The 23,850-nt window shown below is 41.4% G+C and overlaps 1 protein-coding gene across 1 annotated transcript in view; it reads left to right on the top strand.

Moving 5' to 3' along the window:
* LOC147750729 (ADP-ribosylation factor-like protein 8B-A) overlaps nucleotides 1-23,850 on the top strand; it is a 221,725-nt gene that overhangs the window by 89,293 nt on the left and 108,582 nt on the right. The window contains exon 4 of the mRNA XM_086967418.1: nucleotides 692-785. Within this exon, the coding sequence (XP_086823544.1) occupies nucleotides 692-785 (94 nt within the window). The remainder of the gene's footprint in view (nucleotides 1-691; nucleotides 786-23,850) is intronic.

The raw sequence follows: 23,850 nt of genomic DNA, 5'->3' as shown, positions 1-23,850 counted from the left end.
GTCCATAATATCATTGTGATATATTGTGCTTTTGAGTTGTGCCAAGAGAAACAATCTTGTCTTTGTGTAGACAAGCAACAGCTCGGTCGATGTGAGTGAAGATAAGAACTGTATTTACTAAGCTATTGCCTATACATCCATATCACAGATTTGTCATACAAATACATGGAGCAAAAGCCACATATTTTTCAGATACCGCTGCTTCTTTCAATCAATTTATCCTCTTATAGCCTCCTTCTTTATAATTGTGGGATGTGTCCTGCTTTTCTCATAAAGCAATTCTGAATTATGACGAAGATACCTTTAGGAAACTCTGTAATGAGCACCTAGCAGATCTAGATGAGTTCCACGTTTCAAAACTGCTGTTACAGTTGCGTAACTAATTGTATTTGTAATCTTACTTATGGATTGTTGATCCATTTTTGACATAGGCTTGACTTTACAGCTCTCAATGGAAATATATGAAGATTGCACTTTTGTCACTGATGAAATATTTGTAAGATCCCGTCTTGCTTTTGACTCGTCCTCCACTTCTTGTTATTCTAATTGAGTATGTGGTGTTCGAATGTATGGCTAGGCTTAATTATCCGTATGATTTTATAATGTGCATATAGCAGTATTTTATTTTGACATTTATAAATCTTCATCTGTTTCTCATAACATGAAAAGGAATTTGTATTTCAATTTGTAGGTATATGGTAGATGCAGCTGACTTGGAGAAAGTTGAAGCTTCCAAAAATGAACTCCACAATTTGCTTGACAAGCCTCAGCTGCATGGAATTCCAGTGAGTGCATTTGGTATCTTACCATGGTAATTATGGAATGTCTGAGAAGTTACAAAATGTATTTTAACTCCTACTCTTTTTAATGGTGTCCATGAGGATAGGTAATTTCTGTACATGGGGGTTTTACAGAGTTACCATAAACAAGAAATATCCTCATCTCCATCCATAGTCCTAGACCACAAATGTTCCAAGTATGTTGCTTTGCAGTTACTGCAGGCCAGCTGTACTCTGAAACTTTAAAAGGGTTTCTATCCATGAATATTATTTAGTTATTCAAAGATATTAGCGTTACTTTGTAAAGCACCAGCAAATCACATGAGGATCAGAAATGGTTTAGAAGTAGACACCTATAAGAAGATATGTGTGACTTAGTTTATTGATCAGATTATTTAAAGACCTGGTGAAGGGCAAACCGTTTTCCTTGCTAAAATTCAGCTGTTTTTTTTTATTTCCTACAGTTATTTTGGATTAATTAGAATGAAAGCTATTTATAATGTAAAAGGTTGCATTAATTCTCATGTAACATAAACACTGTAGATTAGCAATTATTTACATATATGCATTTCAGTTTTGGTGAATTTCCTATTGGCCCCTCTGTAGTTATCATTGTGTGTTGCTCCTAATTTGTTATCTTAAGCAATAATCATGTGTCGATATTTTTATATCCTGCTAACCTGATGATATTGGCCATCAACCATGCTAATACCCCTACTATTATTCTCTTTATCAAGCTAGCGCCTAGATTTTATTTTCTTCAGCTGCTATAGGAAATTAAGCATAGCCTTCCTAGTTAGAATATTGTTTGTCACTTATTCCTAAACAGCTTCCTCTCAGTATTGAGTCTCTTATGCCATTCAACCTGATATCAAGAAGTTTTATTAGTCGTGCATTGCATTCGAATGGAACCACTGCAGGCTTGGTCTTAGTCACTGACATCTGAACCAGAAATCAGTTTGTGATTCTATATGCATTATACTATTTGCTAGTTGGTCATATTGTGTTGAGTAATAATAATAATAATAATAATAATAATCCACATTTGTAAAGTGCAAACAATCACCCTTAAGGGTCTCTAGGCGCTGGGGGCCGTCGGGAAGATTAAGCAAGCTATTGCCCAGAGTCGCATGGTGCTGGGCTAACCTGCCACCGGAGTAGGGGGATCGAACCGTGATTCCCAGATTCCAGCGTCAGTCGCCCTGGCTGCGGCGCCACACCTCTCTGAGTGTGTACAATGGCTGAAGTGAGTCCCCTAGTGAGCTGCTCTAGCATTAACTATTTTTTTTCTAGTTAAAAATGTTGCTAACTCTAACACACTTGCTTTGGGAACAAAATGTACATCTTTGATCAAATGGTCATGCATCTTGGTTATATCATCATCCTTTGTTTCATATATGCTTTGTCTTAGAGAGAAATTAATCCATTTGTTAGCCTGCTGACTTTTAATGTCATCATCATAACGTTTGCTGGTAATCTATTCAAGATAGGGCCCTACCAGTTTAGTCAAAGTTAAAAGATTATTCTGTTACAGGATTACTTAAAATCAAAGCAAACATTACAAAAATAAAAGAAGAAAATACAAAAAAAACACAATGCAAATGAGAAATATCCCAGTCGCTAAGAAGTCTTCTTTCAAAGAAGAGAAGAACATAGCCTGATGGTTAATAATACAACAAATACACTGATTTATTACAGCAGCAGTCAAAAGGCTCTATGCAGCTTAAATGTAACCGATACAAATGAAGAAATTCAATGTCTTCCATAAATTAAGAAAAAGAGCAGCCCCTTATCCATCATTATTCGAGGAGATAATGAAAGCAGTTCTTTTACCAGTGAGTATAAGGGCCACGCATGGAGTCAAGAGAAGGTTATGCCAAACAGGGCCAACATCCTGGTGTTCAGAGCTATAGGCTTTGGACTTTGAGCTTGGAGTGTGTTACTTTTTAAGCACTAGTGTTACTTTTTTAAGCATTGATGAAGCAATCACCAGAAACTTTATAAATCTTGCAGTTAATTATCTCGAGGCTCCTTTCAAACATTCTATTGCAGCAGTGTTACAGGCCCTGATGTTCAATGGCCTGAAGATTGGTAAGAGCCAATAGTTTCTAAGCGGAGACAAATCGGGGCACAGGCATAGAACGTGTGAAAGTGGTTCCTGTCTGAAACCACATCCCCTACGTGAATCCTCCTGGAAACCAGTCAGATGACCGTACTTATACACTTTAAGTGGGATTAGGCCAAAGCGAAACTGGAAGCTTGACACTCAGATTAATTGGAAGTGATCAAAACGCTGAAAGCGTCATTAATTGATATAGAGCAGTTTTTAGGTCGGCAATCTTTTTTTTGAAGTGATGATGTTTGTATCATCTTGGACTGATAATAACCTTGCTTCATCCGTAGCTTCGAGAGACTTTTCGGGGTTAACGCGGCCTGCATACGGTCTCTAGTAGCAGGTAGATCCATAGCTTCCTGGAAGAGCGTGTTAAGATTGATTGCTGATCTTGCGCTATGTCCCACAAGAGTCTTTCCCAGGATCCCTGCTTGGCCATGACATGCAAGGGTCACAACAAAATAAATCTGGCGTTTAGGACCTATTTTTGACTGGCCAGATTAAACTCCAGGTGGATCTGAGCCTGTACTGTACAGGCGGGTAGGTTGAAGAGATGCCTATAGCATTTACATTGGGCCCAATCCAGCCAGCTTAAGACACACAATTGATGGACGGAATGCAGAACAAATCAAAACATTCACCTCCAGTCGAGATCTGGTTAAATCCATCATTCTTTTGCTCACCATGCCACCCCAGTTTAGATCTGACCAAATAGAAATCAGTCTTGACCCTGTGCCTCATGGGAACAGTCCAGCCGAACTGCCAAGCCAGGTCCTCCCTGGACCGGAAACAAGCATCTTACGACCGGTGTCGGGGTTTCACCCAGGATAGCTTGATTCCAGCGGTGCAGTGAGCCCAGGACCCACGTCTGAACATACCTGGGGCACTTAGGGCGAGAAAGCAAAAGACACACAATTGATGGACGGAATGCAGAACAAATCAAAACATTCACCCCCAGTCAAGAGATCTGGGTGAAATCCATTATTCTTTTGCTCACCACGCCACCCCAGTTTAGGCCTGGCTATATACAAATCAGTCTTGACACTGTGCCTCTTGGGAACATTCCAGCCCGAACTGTCAAGCCAGGTCCTCCTTGGACCGGAAACGAGCATCCTAGGACCGGTTTCGGGCTTGAAATAGGATTTAAGTAGACAAATGCTCTATATGCATGTGTAGGCATCAATTTGTATTCAATAATATTATGAATTTCCCTCAGATTCTGGCATAAGAGGTTCTTAAGAAGGCGCTGGAAGGCGAAAGTAAGAGCATTAGCTGATGTAGCCAAAGACCCAATATGAGGAGTTTGTAGGCCACGTTCATTTAGCTAGACCCCCGGGTACTTTATGATGGGCATTCCTTCGCCTTCATGGCCAATTTACAAACCATGCTCCGTTTTTTTAATGCACTTTTTACCGATAATTAAGATCTTAATTTTTTTATGTTGATGTTGAGTTTGTTTATTTTGCAATACTCTGCCAAGCATGTCAACGCTTTTTTGAGCCCAATTACAGTTTGGTCCAGAAGTACTGTTTTTTCAGCGCTTTGGAGCACATGCATCCTCTTCCCTACAAGTTTAGGCGGCAAGCACTTTGCACTGCTGAGATGGTCATTCAAGACTGCCAAATATAGATTAAAAAGTAAAGGGGCAAAAATACAATGTTGCTGATGAAGCCCATTTGCGTTGACCTGTGCGTTTGTATAAAGACACCTAATGGCTAACAATGGTCCCGATGGAATACCTAATGCTGTCGGTTTGGCCCAAAGCAAGCCTCTGTCTACTTTATCAAAGGCTGTGGCAAAGTAAATAAATGCTCTTTCAAGTTGTCAGGTCCCTTTTTTTGTTGCTTTATTGAACAAAACCAACACATATAGTAAATTAATCTTAGTGCCCTGACTTTTTTGAAATCTAGTCTATTTAGCAGGAATTATTTTATTATCTTGTGCCCAGGCCTCAAAACCCTTATGGAGAATCTTTGCATAGCATTTCCCCTCTGCATCCAAAAGGGCAATAAGTCTACATTTCCTAACTTATCCAGAGCCATCTGATTTTGAAATGGGAGTTGGAGGGACCCTCACCAGCTCTCCAGCACCAGGATGTTTAATAAACATGTGTTAAACAGAGGGGTCAAATGGGTCTGACATTTATCAATTGCTACCTTAAAAAAGCACGCCGGAAAGGCAGTTGGGACCTGGAACACCTGCAGGGCGGGTCATTGATATGGCATTCAGGACTATATCGTCCTTAATTTCATTCAAAGGACCACCTAAAGGGCTAGGCATGCCATCGGAGTGCAGTGGCTGAGAGTCCACAGGGGCAGAAGTTTGATCGACATACAGAGAAGATCCAACCTGCCACGGAGATGTTAAACAGCTCCTCTTGTTTTTATTTCCCGAACTCTGTATAGACCATGAGCCAGAATTCTTTTTGAGTCTCTTGCTTTTATTGCCGAGAAGACCGCTTTTCATTGTATGTCCAGGTCACGCTGTCTTTTCTCATAGACACATTGCCCATAATTCTTGTGCACTGATTTAATGTCTTCTCTCCGGGCCATATGTGTTGGATCCTTGCGCGCTGCCCTTATACTTCTAATGATCCTTCTTTTAAGCACTGTAAGTTCATGATTATTAATCAGCTCAAGGCATGAGCTGCAGAAGGAACATGGGGGAGGCTGATGAATTACTAAAGATTTTAAAAACCATTAGTAAAGTTTGACCAAGTTTCTATTGAGATAGGAGGCATTTTTGCATCAGCCAGCAAATAGGTCAGTAAGAACTTTACTAACAGTGGTTCTAGCCTGACAGCCCAGCTTATCCGTTTAATAGGTTCCAACTCTGCTTGCTCTCTCTGCCAGATTTCCTTATGTAAAGGAGCAGTCTCCAAATGTAGAGAGCCTAATATGGTTAGATTGCTTATTAAGTTGTGATCTATTTTAAAATTCGAGGTCCGATGAAAGTAGTTGATCGTAACCCACAAATAATCAAGTGCTGCAAGTCTTTCACGTGACGTGTGTGTGGTGGCAATTCCGTGGTCAGTGACACCTACCATTCAGAGAGTACAGCCCCATCATATGAAGAGCAGAGGACAGCTGGTTGATGAGCATAGAGCTTCTCCTAGATGAGGAGGGTTCAAGTAAAGGAATGTTCCATATTTTATCTTCAACATCCAGCCACTCTTGGTTATTCGTCGTCATCATCATATTGGAGTTGAAGTCCCCCAGCTACTATCCAGGTGGATTTTAAATGAGCGTGCCTTAGCAGTGTCAACGAGAAATCTTATTCCTTTTTTTCTCTCTCCAGACCAGGATATATATATTTTTTTATTTTTGCATAGACCAATTAGTTTGGGTGATTCACAATGAATTCATGTTTCATAATGATGAGAGCTCCATTTAGTTCAGCCAAGGTCGAAATGGTAACGCCCAAATGATTGTGCACATATATTGAGACACCCCCAGATGTCCGGCCACCCTTTGGTAGCGCTTATTGCAAGAGGATAATACTCTGTGTAATCCAGCCAGGGATTTGAACAAAATTGCCATGTCTCTTGCAAGCAGAATACATTTAAAGTGCATAAATAATCCTGCTGTTCTAGGGAGGAAGTTTCTATTATAGCCCCTGATGTTCCGTAAGCTAATTATTAACAGTGATGATGCTTTATCTGGATGTATTCTAGGGCAGATGAGGGGTCACTCTTGCAAGTATAGCCTCAATAGACATCAAGATGCTCATAAAGCTACAAACTCTGCTGCTGGAACCAAGGATTGTATGTATAACTAGGACATTTCCGAAGGAGATAGTAAACAGTTGACTAGAAGTGTCATGCAGAATGTTGTTTTCGGAATAGACCAAATTTGAAGCATTATTGCTCCCGATTGACTGGAGTTCATTGGGAACAAAAATTGGGGGATATTTGACTTCAATCTGTTTGACAGTCCTTATACCCCAGTGGTCCAATCTTTCCTTTTCTGCGTATACGAGCCTAAGTATTATTGAAAAATCGACTTTCTGTTCTTGTATTGCATTCATCACTTGGTCCTTCTCTGAAGGCAATCTAGTCAGTGTCTTTACTAGCAATATTGGTTAGGCTTGGGACCGCGACAAATACCTTTAGAACGTTGCTCCTCTTTAATATATCCTGCCTGCCCTGTGAGTCATACTCTGGGTATAGCAAGACACTTTCTCATTCGCTCTCTTCAGATATCGCTGGATTGAACCTAGGAGAAGAGTCCAAAGACCCCACATTGACAACTTATCTGAGGATTCGATGCACCCACCTGATCTCTTTTCCTATGTTCCGGGTCTACTAACTTGATGGAGGCTTGCATTTGTGGTGGAAGGAACAATTCAACAACGATCCTTGTGGGTCCAAACGATCCAGCGGCAGGGGGAGGCAGAAGCAGTGGCTTTTCATGCTCACACACCGTTAATAACAGGTGCCCGTCCATTGGTATCAAGAGCAAGTGGTTGGGAATGCAATTCAATCTTCATCAGTAATACTTTTTGTGGAAATTCACAGCATAAATCAAGATTCTAGGAAGTCCACGGCTGTGGCACAGTATTATAGATTGTTGTTTCTGGTCCTGAGGAGAACCCCCCAAGTGGGTGGGGTTTAAAACGCGTAGACCTTTTTGTTTTTCCACTATCAATCAATTGCTTATGTATTTTGATTAAGACTGTGGGTGCACTGTCAATGGTTTGATTTAGAAAAAGTGGTGCACACCTTTTTTAATATCACAAGCAGAGTTTGTTTAGTGGTTCGGCCTTTCTTCAAAAACCTAGATTGGCTGTTTAGGACATTTTGTTGTTTGTTTGTGTGGTGACTGGAATATTTGTGAGTGGATGTTTGAATATTCGAATGGGTTATGATTGGAAGCAATAGTATGTAGTAAATATTTATTTGTCTTGCATTTTTTTGTATGTATATCCCCCAGATGTGTTTCTAAAAAAGAAAAAATCCTTTTTGAATATTGAAAATAAAAGCAAGTAATACGCGCATTGGTGCTTGGTTTGGTTGTCCTTGCACTATTTATTCCGTAGGTAAGAAGAATTTCATCAGTATTGGCATTTTCTTTGGTTGTTGATCTCTTTTCTTATGGATGATTTCTTTTCCTATGGCTTTTTTTCATGGAGGGAATGATCATTGACTACAAGATGTACATTAGGGTTCGAGATAAAGGATGCACCATCTGACGCCTTGCCTTGGTATCTAGAATGTGCAAAAACCTTAAACGGAGCAATCTTGCTCTTTAAGGATATATAATCTAACTCAGGGAGAAAACCTGTGGTTTCATCACTTTTTTTCATAGGAGACAATGGAAGTTTATTCACTGATAGAGCTTCCTAAGGGGGATGAAAATCAGGATTCCCAGGTGGCTTTTCTTGTAATGCTGACTCCAGGAAGTGAGCATCAGTTTCCCTAAGGGGATGCAGTATAATTGGTCCCAAAGATGACCGGTCCTTACTAGTAATTTCTGAACTTGAAACAACTATAGAATTTCTGGGATTAGCTGGGAGTTCATCCCGTATGATCAGGCTTTCGTATTCAAATGAAATCATAAAAGAGGAGAGTTCTTATTTAAAAGGCATGCTTCAATATTGTCTACCTTCACAGATGAAGCTTTTTTGATCTCTTTAGAAGGAATTAAAGCTGGCCTTGAGGTTTTCACCATCTTGGGGTGCAGCGGGGCCGGCAAGCTTGTGTTGTGGACTGACCTTTCGCCGAAATCATAGTCTATAATACCGGTATGCTCATCAGTCCCTCCAGGCTCTCATTCCTCATTGTATTCTAGCCCGCCAGTTTTCATTAATGTTGCCACATCACTAGTCTGTAGTTGCAGCACATCAAGCACGGGAGAGGTTGACAGATAATACTCCACCAGATTTAAACAAGCATTGGCATAGCCAAAAGGTCTCGCCTTTGGGACCTTATAAGTGTTAAGTTATGCAGCACAATATCCTTGGTGCAACAAATCAACTGTTGCATGGCTAAGCATGTATAAGGTCCCAAAGGCGAGACCTATTGGCTATGCCTGTGCTGCTTCAGTCCATTGAAACTGAACTAGAAGGATGAAAAGCAAGAATGCTTTTAGAATATTAGGACACACTGTGGCAATAAAACTAAACGGGACATTGTAATGCAGTTAGTTTCCTTGAATGATTCCCAGGTGCGCTATGACAGGGACTATATTCGTAAGACTGAATCCTTGGTTGTATATCTGAACACCTCACTAATGACAGGGAACACTTCACAGTCACCTTATTCTGAATGACTGAATGACTGATTACTGTTGAACTGATTAGTAAGACAGGCAAATATGCAGGCTTAGCCACTCACGGATTCTTTAATGTATGAGAAACAGCACTTCTTAATTATAAACTACGTGACGGAAATGCATTTAAGGGCGCTCACCAACTAGCTGCCGGTTTCCCTCTTCGTGGCGCGTACCGGCCAATGTGCAGAATTTGGTTTTAATTTCTGCAGAAACCTTTGAGTTGGATGTCTTGTGATGAGTCAGGAGTTTGATCTTGGGCAGTTTGTCCCCAGTGGTCAACAGCTAATTGCCTGAATGAAACTGATGTTTCCGAATGGGTTCATTCATGCTGTAACTCAGATGCTGAGCAGCTGCTAGTGAAGAGATTGCCAAAATGTCAGAGCGCTTCCTGCCGTTTCTGGGTTAACGTGCACTCATCCTGAGGCTACAATGTCCATGCGGAACTGTGTCATGTAAAGTGGCAATAAATCCACCTCCAAAAGAGGCCGTGGTGTTCAGTACTTTTGCTATAATCGCGGCTCCCGCGCTTTACTTTTAACATTAAAAGTGAAGCGCTGGTACCGCGATTATAGCAAAAGTAAAGAAATAGAAATAAACATCTATTTCTTTAGTTTTGCTATAATCTCTGCCCCCGCGCTTTACTTTTAACATTAAAAGTGAAGCGTGGGTGCTGTGATTATAGCGAAAGTAAAGAAATAGATGTTTTTTTCAATTTCTTTACTTTTGCTATAATCGCGGCACCTGTGCTTTACTTAAAAGTAAAGCGCGGGTGCCGCGATAATAGCAAAAGTAAAGAAATAGCAAAAGTAAAGAAATATCAAAAGTAAAGAAATAGAAAAAAACATTATCTCCTTACTTTTGCTATAATTGCGGCAAGTGAAGCGCTGGTGCCTCGATTATAGCAAAAGTAAAGAAACCGATTTTTTTTCTATTTCCTTTCTTTTGCTATAAACGCGGCACCCGCACTTTACTTTTAACATTTTACTTTTAACATTGAAGGGCGGGTGCCTCGATTATAGCAAAAGTAAAGAAATAGAAAAAAAATTGATATCTTTACTTTTGCTACAATCGCGGCACCGGCGCTTTACTTAAAGGTAAAGCGCTGGTGCCGCGATTGTAGCAGAAGTAAACAACAAGCAAATGGTGCAACAGATGGTGGCTGCGCGTGTGCACGCACGCAAGCTTCAGGCCACCAAAAGCTTGATGGTGGCACTTTAAAAAGCTGCTTACAAAATGTCTCTCCAAGCAGCGCATGCGCTGGCTTAGGCGAGACCTAAAAAGGTAATTATCTCTTCCTCCTTGTATGTGGTTTTGTTTTTGCTTTTCTACCCCTTTCATTAGTGATACTTAGTAATGTGGTGCTACGGGTGCGCATGGCCAAGCCATCTTTTTGAGAGTGCAGAAGCGCTTGTCTAGAGTTATTCCACCAATCAATAGAGAGCTGCCTGCTCCAAGCAAACAAATTATCACAGGCACTGGCAAGCTGCAGGTTGCTGAAGACCTTCGGTGTTTTTTTTAGGCGATTGGTACTTAATACACTTTAGGACACTTGAGACCAAAACGGCGCGGGGTAGCAATTGGGGGCGCAAGCAGCACTAACCTTTGAGCCGGCTGCTTCCATACCTCCAATGCTCAACCACACTTCAGCTCATGTAAGGCGGCTGACATGCTCCTACTCTGATTAATTGCTCCTGGCCACCCGCTCTCCTTTCCTCAACATATACTAATCCTGCTTTACTTGCCATATACCTAAGTTTCCTGCAGGCTGGGAAAAAATAAGGGGGGTGGGGAATAAGTGTTTTACCAGTTTAGCTCCCATAGAAAAATGTGCCTACAAATATAGCAAGAAAACGCTAAATGGATTTATACCAAACTTGGTATGAAAGTAGAAACTTGCTCAAAGTGCTCTGTTTTTGATTCATGCAAATTTACTCAGCAGTTTAGGAGTATAAGCGCTAGGTTAAAGTGTTAAAACTCCTGCTGCCTGTATGATGCAGATGTGATTCTAACTGATAGTATGAGTTACAAATGTAACTAGTAATCAAAAGTTGGTCATAGTATTCCTGTGCATTTGAAAGGAAGAGTATGTCTATGTCAGTCGTGGGCAATGGTGTTTTGTCCCTAAGTGGACACACCAGTTTTATTTGTAGTTATGATATATTGATTGCATATTCCCAGTTTGCTACATTTCAGTTTGCTTTGAAATATGTTTTATAACAGTGGTTCTTAACCTTTTGAAGACCCCTACTGGGAAATTACTGGAAGCTGGGAATCCTGGCCTAAGCACTTTTTGTGATTTGAACTGTATACAATCATTCATCAAAAACATTTTGCTTTTGTTTTTAAAATGATTTTCCTTTTTAAATGTTGCTTTCTCTTTGTTTTTCAATTCATTTTAATTGGCAGTGTTTTCCAACAAAATGATTAAAATAGTTGGTTTTACACCAAACCCCACAAATATCTTTTAAAACAAATGTACATCACATAAGTATATTAATAATTTTGTTGCTATGTATAGTAATATATCTGTATCAAATTGCTACATCTAATTATTTCCTGTCAAACCAATTTGACTGTAATCACATTAACTATTATCAGACCAAAGATTGAGGACTGCATCTTGCTCCTCACCGTTGTTCCTTTGAGTACTACCCCCAATCGACGTGACAAATGTAGCACGTCTTCCTTTAAGATTGCAATGATTATCAGTAGTTTGTGAAAAATTAAGTCCTATAACTTTCATTACAGGTTTTGAGGCTCTGTTTTTGGTCCTGTATTTAAGACATGACTCAGTGCTGTTCAACCTATTACAACTTTACCAATAAAGAATGTTCCACATCTAGATGTAAACCATTGATATGGGGTCTATGGACAGGCTCTGTAAAAAGGGCATGCACTAGGGATAGATTTTAAAACGTGCTTTTTGTGGGCACTCCGTAAGAGTGAAGAGTCAAGACCTTTGTACAGATCATAATATTATTCCAGGAATTACATTCGCTAATTGAATAATACTAGTACTGACTGGTAAGATTCTATTTTTTATCACTTGTATAAGTTTGCTACTGATGATTGCCATACGAATTGTACCACATCTTTTTCTCTGGCACATTGTAAAGTTCTGCAAAAAGCGACAAAATAACACACAAAATAGTACACTCCAAAAATAATGGCCCAACCACACTTCCATCTGAACTGCTGGTTCTTTGGCTCGAAGAGTTCTAACTCACCTTAAAAAAAAAAGTTTCTAAAAAAACCTGTTGCTTTCTATGCTACAAGCATATGCTAGAATCGTTTTAAAAGAACATGAATAAAAGGTTGCTGCCTAAGCAGCGGTGAAGGAGTGGAGGGTTGACAGAGAATATGTTTGCAAAATTTAAAAAAATTAAGTTGCTGTTGATGGCCATCTTGGAACAGTAAAAACATGTGTATTCAAAATACTATTGCAAGATGGCAGCAAACAGCGTGGCTGCTGTGCACTCTCCATAAGAAGTGAGTGGCAAGGGAGCTATTCTCATTATGCAGATAGTGCTTATCTGTAGTTACAGAATGGCTGCGTGGCATGCACTAAAAATGGAATATATCTTCTGAAACTGCACTTTTTCGATGCAGAGTAAAACTCGGACACTCTCACTGCATGACCTCTTTAAAACCAGAGGTTATCAAATGGGATGAGCCAGATATTGGCAACTAAACGTTTTGATGAAGAGGTCAGACCCATTGCACCATTGTTCGTATGCTATTCTGTGAGCTGAGCCACATGTAAATTGTGCTTTGTCTTACAATGACTAAGCCAAATTGGCCATTGTGCCAATCTGGCATGTTTGCAGTAGGTTGCAAGCTAGTGAGCCTGCATTCAAAGAAGCAAGTGCTGCATTGACCCAGCCACGCTTAAGGTGATCAAATGTCCCAGTTGTACCAATATAAATTTTCAGGGACTGTCTCTGCGTTCCAGCTCTTTATGCTGAAAAAATATATGTCCCAGGCTATCGAGAAAGGGTTGGGGGAGGATGCACAATAATTCAATTTTGAGCATGCTCCCATTCCTGCAGGGCGCTATTCATACCAAGAACATCTCTTAAATTCTTTAAAGATGCAGCTGTCATGCTAAATTTGAACAAAAAATATTTTATTTTAAATAGAAAAATTGTTTTCTTAAAATTAACTATTACTTACTCCTCTAGTGGTGTAAATCTAATAGTAACTTTTCGGCCATAAATTAATTTGTAGAAATCTCCACCACCTCATTTGAACGGGTGAAGACTGATAAGTCTGGACGTAAAACTACACATGGAAATGGTCAATTTCATCTTTGTGAAGATGTATTCCTAGGTATAGGTGTAGATCTTCACGTAAAAAGATGTACTTATACAAGAACAAATCGCTGCTATCCTTGTTGCTCTGGGTCTCCTGAGCTTGAGGGACTAGACATGTATATTTTGTATGGGTTCAGGGTGCCCAAGGGGAATTAACGCAGTGCACTTGGGACATTTTAGAAAAAGAACTGAAAGTGAAATGCTGGTTTAGCCTACCTGTCTTTTGGTCATGGGCATCACCCACAGGGCTGTATAAATCCTTGTTTTCTAGGCCTTAATATGGGGTGATCACACATGGGTGAGTTGTCGATAGGTTTGCTCAGCTTCTCTCCCCTACCTCCCCCCGAGCCTGCCAATTGATGGTCCATTGAGGCTCGGCTAATAAGACTATTGTGTGACTGTCTGGAGGGAATTTACAAAGTCTGTCCGCTACACTCAGTGTTGTGACACTGTCACTGGTTAGAGGCGGCAGACCCGAGAGCAGAGGACGGCCCGGGACCAGGGTTCGATTCCCGGCGCGGCAGGTTTCCGGACCAGGGTCAGCGGACTCGATAATTCTCTCGCCTCGGTGCCCACTCTGATCAGCGATCACACTCGGCAACTCTGGGCATTAGCTTGCCTCATCTTCACTAACGGCCCCACCAGACCGCCGGGGATGCCTGGTCTCACCCTGGAGATACCCATTAAGGGACCATCTCTCAGGGAAGCCAGGAAGGGTTTCGCAGCGGTCGAAGCGCCTTGGGACCCTCCGGGTAAGTAGTGCGCTATATAAATGCCTATACATTACATTACATACATTACATTAAGACTAGCTGCAGGCAGGAAAATGCCAATTGATTAAAAGTGTCATTTTCAAAATTGTGATAATAAATTCAACTTTACAATTAAAGAGGGTTTATGTTTACAATGTTATAGGTACCATACGTGATATATCTTCCTCCTATCAATCAGGAATTACAGCATGTTAAATGTAATAACGAATCTTCAGTGTTATCCTATATGAGGGGTAGATCTCATAGTAGTCAAAAACGTAGTTATCTGTCAGGACATGTAAAACTAAAAACTACATGTCCTACCTTCTAATTACACAGCACTCTGCCCTATAGGCTACATAGGGCCTCCCTTAGGGGTTACTTGTATGTAATAAAAGGTCAGTTAAATGCTTGGCAAGGTGTTTTAAATGCCAAGTGGACATGGCAGTGTGACACTGCATTCAAGCTGCAATGGTAGCCCCGGGGTAAGTTTTAGAGTACTAATTACGTGGGTGGCACAATAAGTGCTGTAGGCCTACTAGTGCAAAAACAACAGTTGATTGACAGAATGCAGAACAATGTCGTACAGAATGCAGAACAATGTCGTACATTCACCCCAGTCAAGACATCTGGGCCTAAATCCATCGTTTTTTTTGCTCTCCACACCACTCCAGTTCAGACATGGCCATATGCAAATCAGCCTTGACCCTGTGCCTCAAGGTACAGACCAGCCCGAACCGCCAAGCCATGTCTTTCCTGGACCGGAATCAAGCATCCTAGGACCGGTTTCGGTTTCTGATGATCAGCCGTCATCAGCCAGGATAGCTTGACTCCAGTGGTGTGGAGAGCATTTAATTTTCATGCCCTAGGTATATGATATACCATTCTACAAGGGACTTATAAGTAAATTAAATATGTCAAACAGGTGTAAACCAATTATACCATGTTTAATGGAGCGAGCACAAGCCCTTTAGCACTAGTTAGCAGTGTCCTAAGGCCCACAAAAATGAATTCAGCAAAAAGTGGGAGGAGGAAGGCAAAATGCTTGGGGATGACCTTGTAGAGAGGGCTATTTCCAACAAAGTTGCAATAAGATGTTGTATCTGCACTAATACATACCCCTGCATGTGCTGAAAAAATCATAGTTTGTGTGAGTGCACAAAGAGACCAAATAGGTACCTTTGCAACCATTAAAGCCGATTTATTTATCCATTAATTTTATATATAAAGTTCCGGCATAGAGTTGGGCAAACACATGGGCAATGCAAAGGTTACACCCTCACTGCTCTACCAGTCTACAAAGACTCTCTCTGCCGCATGACTATAATGTGTTTTTTTCTAAATGCCTCACTGCCCTGAAGGGTGTAGCCCTTTTGAAAACTAATGGGAGCTGAGAATCCCGCCACAGGTATGGGTTATGATCGCAGACCATTCAAAGGTGAATTCTTGAAGGTATCCGAATGTATCAAAATGAAGTTTCTTCTGGACATTGTGTGTAACTCTCTGATTTTGTTAAAGGGTACTTGTACAAGACCAGAACGCTTGAGATTACTCTGTCACCTTAAAGCAGTGATAATCAAAGTACGGACCAGGAGCCACACGCGGCCCCCCAGCAGCACAGGTTGCTATTTACTTGCTGAAATCTAATATTCAGAATTTTTTTTAAACAAATGGGCAAGCATTTATTTGCAGGTTAACTGAAATTATGAAGTAACTAAGGTGGGTTCCTGCTCCACTTAACTTTAGAACCAGCCATTATTTTTAGCCATCTTGCAACAAACATGTAAAAATAGGATTGTTAATTCAAAAATCCAGAAAGTGTATTTCATTAACATGCAGGAGTGTTTGAAAATACTACTGCATTGAGGTATTTTTTTTTGGGGATAGTTTTCCAACATGAATTTAGAAAAATTCATGCTTTCCGAAAACACACTAACAACAATGCCAATAGTGAACTTAGAGGCAAGTCAGCTGTCATGTGCACTCTCTGGGGGATCTTGGTTGCTATTATATATTTTCTCTACTGGCGGTCGCCAGTAGATAGTTCTAGTTAGGACCTATTATGCATAGGAAATCCGCAACATTCTATTTGGAATAACTTTGGTGCCGGTTGACCAATCTGCGTCAAATTTTCCAAACTTTTGGCCAGCTCCGGTCCGCTCCTATCCTGAAAGTTTCACGATGATTCATCGAGCGGGGGCTGAGGAAAAAGGGGGTCCCAAAACACGTTTTACCCATGCAATTTCCCATAGGACCTTTAGCCACAGCTACAGCCCGAACTGCTGAACGGAATTACACCAAATTTGGCAAAGAGGTAGTCCTAGGTTCGGACCCGTGCCTTTTGCTTATTTGGTGTAACTCCCTTCAGTAGTTCTTGAGAAAATGACAGTTAAAAGTACATATATCTATGGGCGTGGTGGATCTGTGTAATATCCGCAGCTTACAAGCACCCTGCTGTGCACGAGCTGAATGCTAATTGGCTTACAACTGTCAAAATCAGGAAGTGTTGGCAGCCATCTTGGTAGAACCGAGGCACAAGAAAACAAAACCAAACACCGCAAAAGACAAAAAGGGGGCAAGGTAGACACACCCTGACCCCCTAGGCCTGCTCAGGGGGTCCCACAAGGACCCGCAGGGCCAAAAAAATTTTTTTTTTTTTTTAAATCCCGCAATGCGCGTAGGAACCGCACATCCTAGCGATAGAAAAAAAAGGAAACAAGGTCTCCTGCGGTAAATAAGGTAATTTGCCCCCGGGGGGCCAAATCCCAGGGGCATTATTAAAAAAAAAGTGTGGGCGGGTCCCAATCGCCCCCACACTGCCCAGGGCTCTTAGTTAATGTATGCAGGGGGCTCACGAGCCCCCCCGTAGCCCCGGGGACTACCACCCCCGGGGCTCTAATTTAATGTATGCGAGGGGCTCCCTGGGCGTCCCGGCAGTCCCTGGGGGCTGCCACCCCGGGGCTTTTTTAGAATGGGTGGGGGGGGGGGGCTCTCAGGGTCTCCCCTAGCCCCTGGGACACGGCCCCCCCCTGCAGCCCCGGGGACCGCCACCCCAGGGCTTTTCTTAAAATAAAAAAACCTGTGTGGGGAGGGCTTGAGCACTCCCCCACACGCCCCGGGGACCGCCACCTCCCCGGGGCACTACATTTTTAATTTGGGGGTCCGTTATGGACCCCCAAGCTCCAGGGACCACCATCCCCCGGGGCTTCTCAAATGATGGGAGGGGGCCGCGTGGCCCCCCTCCTGGAGCTCTCAAGGGCCCTGGGGACCGCCACCCGGGGCCGGCTCCTGCAGTGTCCCGGGGTACCCACCCCAAGACACTGCCGTTGGCAATGGCAGGGTGGGAGCCTCGCGGCTCCCACCCTGCCATTGCAAACTGGTTTCCTATATGGAAGAGAGAGCAGGGAAACCTGCTCTCTCTTCCAAATAGGAAAGCAGATTACTTTTCCACAGGGGGAGCAGCATGTTAACTCCTCCCCCATGTGGAAAAGCAATGCCGGCTCCCACAGGACGCGGGGAGCTGGCTGGGACCGTGGGGGGCTAGTAGTGGCCCTTGGAAGGGGGCCACCCGGCCCCCCTCCCAAAAAAAAAAATAAAAAAAATTAAAAAATGGCCCCGGGGAATGGGGTCCCCGGGGCCACAACTGGCCTTAGGAGGGGAGCAAGGTAGCCCCCTCCAAAATAATAATAATAATAATTTTAAAAAAATGGGCCATGCCCCGGGGATGGGGTCCCTAGGGCAAATTCCGGTCTTGGGCGGGGGGGTCACTCGGCCCCCTTCCCATATATTTTTTTTCTTTTTGTAATTAGAAATTGTGGGCAGGCCCTGGGGGATGGGGTCCCCAGGGCTAAAAAAAAATTGAAAAAGAAGGGGGGCTACACAGCCCCCCTAGTTAAAAAAAAAAAACTGTATCGTGGCCATAGGCCATGCCCCTCATTGCACCATTCTGCAAACGAGCCCCCTGGCACATTTGCAGAGGGGGAACAAATTCCCCTTGAATACTGGGGGTCCCTGGGGGCCAACTAGCCTACCAGGTACCTCCAGTATGCCCCAAGGAGCTCCGTTGCAGAGAGGTGTTCTGAGGCCACGCCCCTTTTTACACCTCTCTCCAACGCAGCTCTGTGGCGCTTACTGGAGGTAGCTGGTGAGCTAGTTGCACCCCAGGGACCCTCCGTATTCAAGGGGACTTAACCCCCCAGCTTAAAATGCACCTCGAGTGCGTTTGCACTGTGGTGAAGGGAGGGGGCGGGGCCTGAGTTCACATGTGTGCAAACACGCCCTGTGGCACAGTTTAAGTTGGGGAATTAATTCCTTGACAATACGGAGGGTCCCTGGGGGGCCACTAGCCTACCAGGTACCTCCAGTAAGCGCCACAGAGCTGCTTTACAGAGTGTTGTAAAAAGGGGCGTGACCTGAAAACCTCTGCAACACAGCCTCCTGGCGCATACTGGAGGTACCTGGTGGGCTAATTGGCCCCACGGACCCACAGGATTGGGGAGGAATTAATTCTCTAACTTAAAACGCGCCACAGGGTGTGCTTTCAGACATATCACCTCTGGCCACGCCCCCTTCCTTCACCACTGTGCAAACGCGCCCTGTGGAGCGCTTTAAGTTGGGGAAATAATTCTCTTAGAATACTGAGGGTCCCTGAGGACCAAATAGCCCAACAGGTATCTCCAGTATGTGCCAGGGAACTGCGTTGCAGACAGGTGTTCAAAGGCCACTCCCCTTTTTACACCTCGTTGCAACGCAGCTCTGTGGCGCTTACTGGAGGTAGCTGGTGGGCTAGTTGCACCACAGGGACCCTCCGTATTCAAGGGGACTTAATTCCCCAACTTAAAATGCGCCACAGGGTGCGTTTGCACAGTGGTGAAGGGAGGGGAGAGGCCTGACGTGATATGTGCAAACACGCCCTGTGCCGCATTTTAAGTTGGTGATAAATTCCACTTCAAATCTGAGGGACCATGGGGGCCAAGTAGCCCACCAGGTGCTTCCAGTAAGCGCCACTGCACTGCGTAGCAGAGAGGTGGTGCAGGCTGTGCCCCTTTTTACATCTTTCGGCTACGCAGCTCTGTGGCGCTTACTGGATGTACTACGAATTCTGATTTACTCACCTGTTATCAGGAGAGAACTCGGTGCAGCATCTTTGAGCCCAGTACTGATCCTCAAAAGTAATTCTAACCATACTTACCAGTAACTTGAATTTCCTTCCATAGGCTAACATTGACCGGTTTCACATGGAAATTCTTCTAAGTGTTGAGTTTTGCAACTTTTAAATATTCACCTAAAATCATCCGAACAACTATTTCCGATTTACTCACCTGTTATCGGGAGATAACCCAGTGGTGCATCTTTTAGCCCAGCACAGACCCTGAAAAGTAATTCTAACCATACTTATCAGTAACTTGTATTTCCTTCTTTAGAAATCCATTGTATGGGTTTCACCAGAAAAGTTTCAAAGTGTCTATTTTCACAAACTACAAATATTCCTAAAAAATCGCCTGTATGACTTAAACGCATTCTTTCAACTGTTTACAGGAGATGCACCCGTGCTGGATCCAAGTAAGAAAATAAACGATAACACTACTTACCTGCTAAGTGAATTTCCGTCCATAAAGTAACATTGATTGGATTCACTTGGAAATTCTTCTAAATGTCGAGTTTTGGAACTTTAAAATATTGACCTAAAATCAGCCGACCAACGAATTTCAATGTACTCACCTGTTATCAGGAGAGACCTCAGTGCTGCATCTTTGAGCCCTGTACTGATCCAGAAAAGTAAACATACTTAAAGTAACTTGAATTTCCTTCCATAGACTAACATTGACTGGTTTCACTTGGAAATTCTTTTAAGTGTGGAGTTTTGGAACTTTTAAATATTCACCTAAAATCTGAATAACAAATTCCGATTTACTCACCTGTTATCAGGATCAAACTCAGTGCTGCATTTTTTAGCCCAGCAATGACCCTGAAGAGTAATTGTAACCATACTTACCAGTAACTTGTATCTCCTTCCATAGGAATCCATTGTCTGGTTTTCACCAGAAAAGTTTGTCTATTTTCACAAACTACAAATATTCCTTAAAAATCACCTGTATGACTTGAACGCATACTTTCAACTGTTCTACACACACATCTTAACACTTACCTATAGATTCACTCATACATGCTAACAAAGATCAATAGAACACTATTAAATATACTTATACACCTACATCAACATTACACACCAGGACACATCCTATTTAGGTATGCAGACATTCTACTCACTTATGCAAACAATTGATCATACTTATATTTACTAAGCTAAGCTACACACTTAAACAAACACCACTTTCTTTATTCATATAGATAGTAAGTCATACTTAGTGTGTTATAAAATCACTATTACAAGTATACAGTTATCCATACGTTACTCATACATTCAGAGTCTTATGTATGCTTATTTATATACAACAACTGTCACATACACTGCCTTTTATATTTCTAATTTGTTGGACACACCCATAAGCAAATTCACTCACTCAAACTACTGTTTCCACATACAGTCTTAACCTCATATATCTACTAAATCAACTATTTACACATCTTTGGGCAGTCACACACCTCCCACCCAACCACACACACATTCATTCACTATCCCATACAAATACTCACTTAACTAATTAACCACATGGATGCGGCACATCTTCATCTCCTGTGCTGAAGGTCAATGGAAACTGGTGTGGTCATGACGAGCTGAGCTCGTCATGAGTATCGAAGGGGTTGTTAACTAATATAGACTTTCACATAGCTAGTAACCAACTTATGTAGTAGTTTACACAACAAGAGATAGAGGGATACAGGTATTCACACAGTTTGATCACTATCCCATATATTTAGTGAGACACTTTAAATTCGTCATTTAGACAGTCCATCACATTGCTATTAAATCCTCCATTCAGACACATATAAATCTACTCAGTCTTCAAGGCAGATTATTTATATATATATATATATATATATATATATTACACTTATTTAAATATCGAATCAGACCACATTCACTGGATGATGTCATTTGAGATTTCATCAGTGTTGTCACTGACCATGTCATGAATGATGTAATATGTGACATCTTCAGTAGTGGATTCCGGGCGCGCGAGTTATAGTTAGTACAACTAACTATAACGCGGGAATTTCAATGGTTTTGTACGAGTGAAATATCCAACTAACTATAACACCCCTAAAACCTATGGTTTTTTCAGTGAATTTCCAAGGTTTTTTAAATGCTAATTCCTAACTATAACATGTATAACATGTATGAAACCTATGTTTTTTTCAGTGATATATATATATATATATATATATATATATATATATATATATATATATATCTCGTTTTTTGTGGACGCCGTATGGATGCTGGCGTTGGGAGTGGAATCAGGATATATATATATCCAGATACATTGTAGATCTCTCCACTAAACACCCTGGGGGACTAAATAGCGGTGAGGAATTAGCATGTCATCTGGGTAAATAAGACTATAGGAATATGAAATTCTCTTAGGAGATCTAGTACATTAACTGTCAGTCCAGCAATTATGTGTACATTCTGTCTATAGTACTTTAATTAGTTCACTGCAATACCGTATTTCCCTAGCCATGATCTCGACTTTGAATTTGAATTTGAATTCGATTATGATTTTGATTGTGATACCCCTTTGCAGATTATGACAGGCTACCAGAGGTTTGTAAATATGTAGATATGTATATGATAATATGTGTACATATATGAATAGAATTAGCCAGTGTGGAAATATGACTTGATGTGAGAAATCTCTAGTGATAATAACTAGTCACCGGATGTCATTTGATATCATAAGGGAATGTACTTCATATCAGTCGTACCATGATTTTCCGATGTATATACTAGTATCCAGAATCGACTGTAATCTAAGTCCGTGGAGCTTCCATCTGGCCAACCTAGTTCTATTGTTGATACATGCATACCCCGGAGGTTGTCTTTCAACTCTTCGTCTTTCCTTTGTCAGCCTATTGTTTTGAATAAGTGTTCTTCAGTTACATACTCTATGGAATGAATTATTCTTCTTCTTTTATGTCTTGATGAACTTCCATGATGCACTTTGGATCAATTCCATATGAAGTATGCCACTACTCTTTCTATGTGCCTGTTGATTTGCTTTATGAATTGCACTGTTTGTTTATCTGTAAATATGACATTGTACATTATAATATAGCACACTAGCCGATCCACGGCTTTATTTAAACGTGAAAACACACACAAATGAATTGGATAAGACCCCCATAGGATAGAACACCGTTCCAATATGGCGCCCATAGAGGCAATAGGGGTATAGTCCTATGTTTATGTCAATGTTCATGAACTTGTTTATTTAATGGGATGTCTGAAATTGACGAGTGACACACTGACGAAGGCTCACGCTGAAACGCGTCTGTGCTTATCTGTTCCCTTTAATTAAAAGTCTGGTTGACTCTTGGATTACGAGTGCTGCCTCTTTCTTGTGAAACGAAGAAGGGTTTTGAGCGACTATATATATATATATATATATATATATATATATATATATATATATATATATATATATATATATATATATATATATATATATATATATACATAAACATACATTATAAGCCAACACAGGACAAGGTTTTGTCCATCGCACATTCCTATCTCCTGTATTTCAAGGTCCTCTTGTATGTAAAAATGGAGAAAAAGTAAGCAAATTGAAAAATAATGCTTAAAATCACACAGTTTGTTCAAGGGGCGAGCTGGGGTTGAATCAGGCGTTCTGGTGGTTCATGTAACATTTTGTTGTGATTGTTAATGACAATGTGGTCAGACTGCCATCTACTGGTTAGTTAGATTTGTGAGTTGGAATCATAAATCGTAAGCATTATTGTTATAAGTTGTGTTGCCTGGTAAAATTGTGTGTTTTAACACGATATACAATACCATATGTTTTATTTAAGACATTTTTTCTTTTCATTTCTTTTTTTTTTTGTAACGTGTTTCAGTTCTACCCTTGTGCGGGAAGCATTTCTCCATTGACAACGCTCACAGGTTGAATGCATAACACTCTTGCACCTGATGCCAACGATGCCTGAAATGTACCTCCAATGGCTGCTGTTATGTTGTCTACAGGAAGTGATTATGGGGTGGATCACTTGATTGTAAAACTATTTTAAAATGTGAATCTAAATTACGATTTGCTATTTAAAATAAGAGTTGTTTTTGGTTAAAAGGTTCGACCTAGTAAAATAGACATCTTAGAAATCTTTGGCCCTACTAAGTATTTGAAAATTAATCTGTTGTGTTAGAGTTGCTTTTCCAAGAATATATATATATAGTTTTTTTTTATTATGTCAACCTGGCATTTGGTTTTTAGGTGAAATAATCATTCAGTTCTGTTCACCATCGATCTCTGCTGTCATCAGGAATCCCTTTGACATATATAGGCTATTCGTTTTTAGGTCTCGCTGAGTCAGCGCACATACGCTGCTCGGAGAGCCATTTAGGAGGGGCTTTGGGAAGTGCTCCCAAAGCGGCGACCAGCTTGCAAGAACGCGCAACAAGCATGCGCGCAAGCCTTGCGT

Source organism: Lissotriton vulgaris, chromosome 1_1 (assembly GCF_964263255.1).
Source record: "Lissotriton vulgaris chromosome 1_1, aLisVul1.2, whole genome shotgun sequence".
NCBI classification, from domain to species: domain Eukaryota; kingdom Metazoa; phylum Chordata; class Amphibia; order Caudata; family Salamandridae; genus Lissotriton; species Lissotriton vulgaris.
This window is presented reverse-complemented; position numbering and strand designations above follow the sequence as displayed.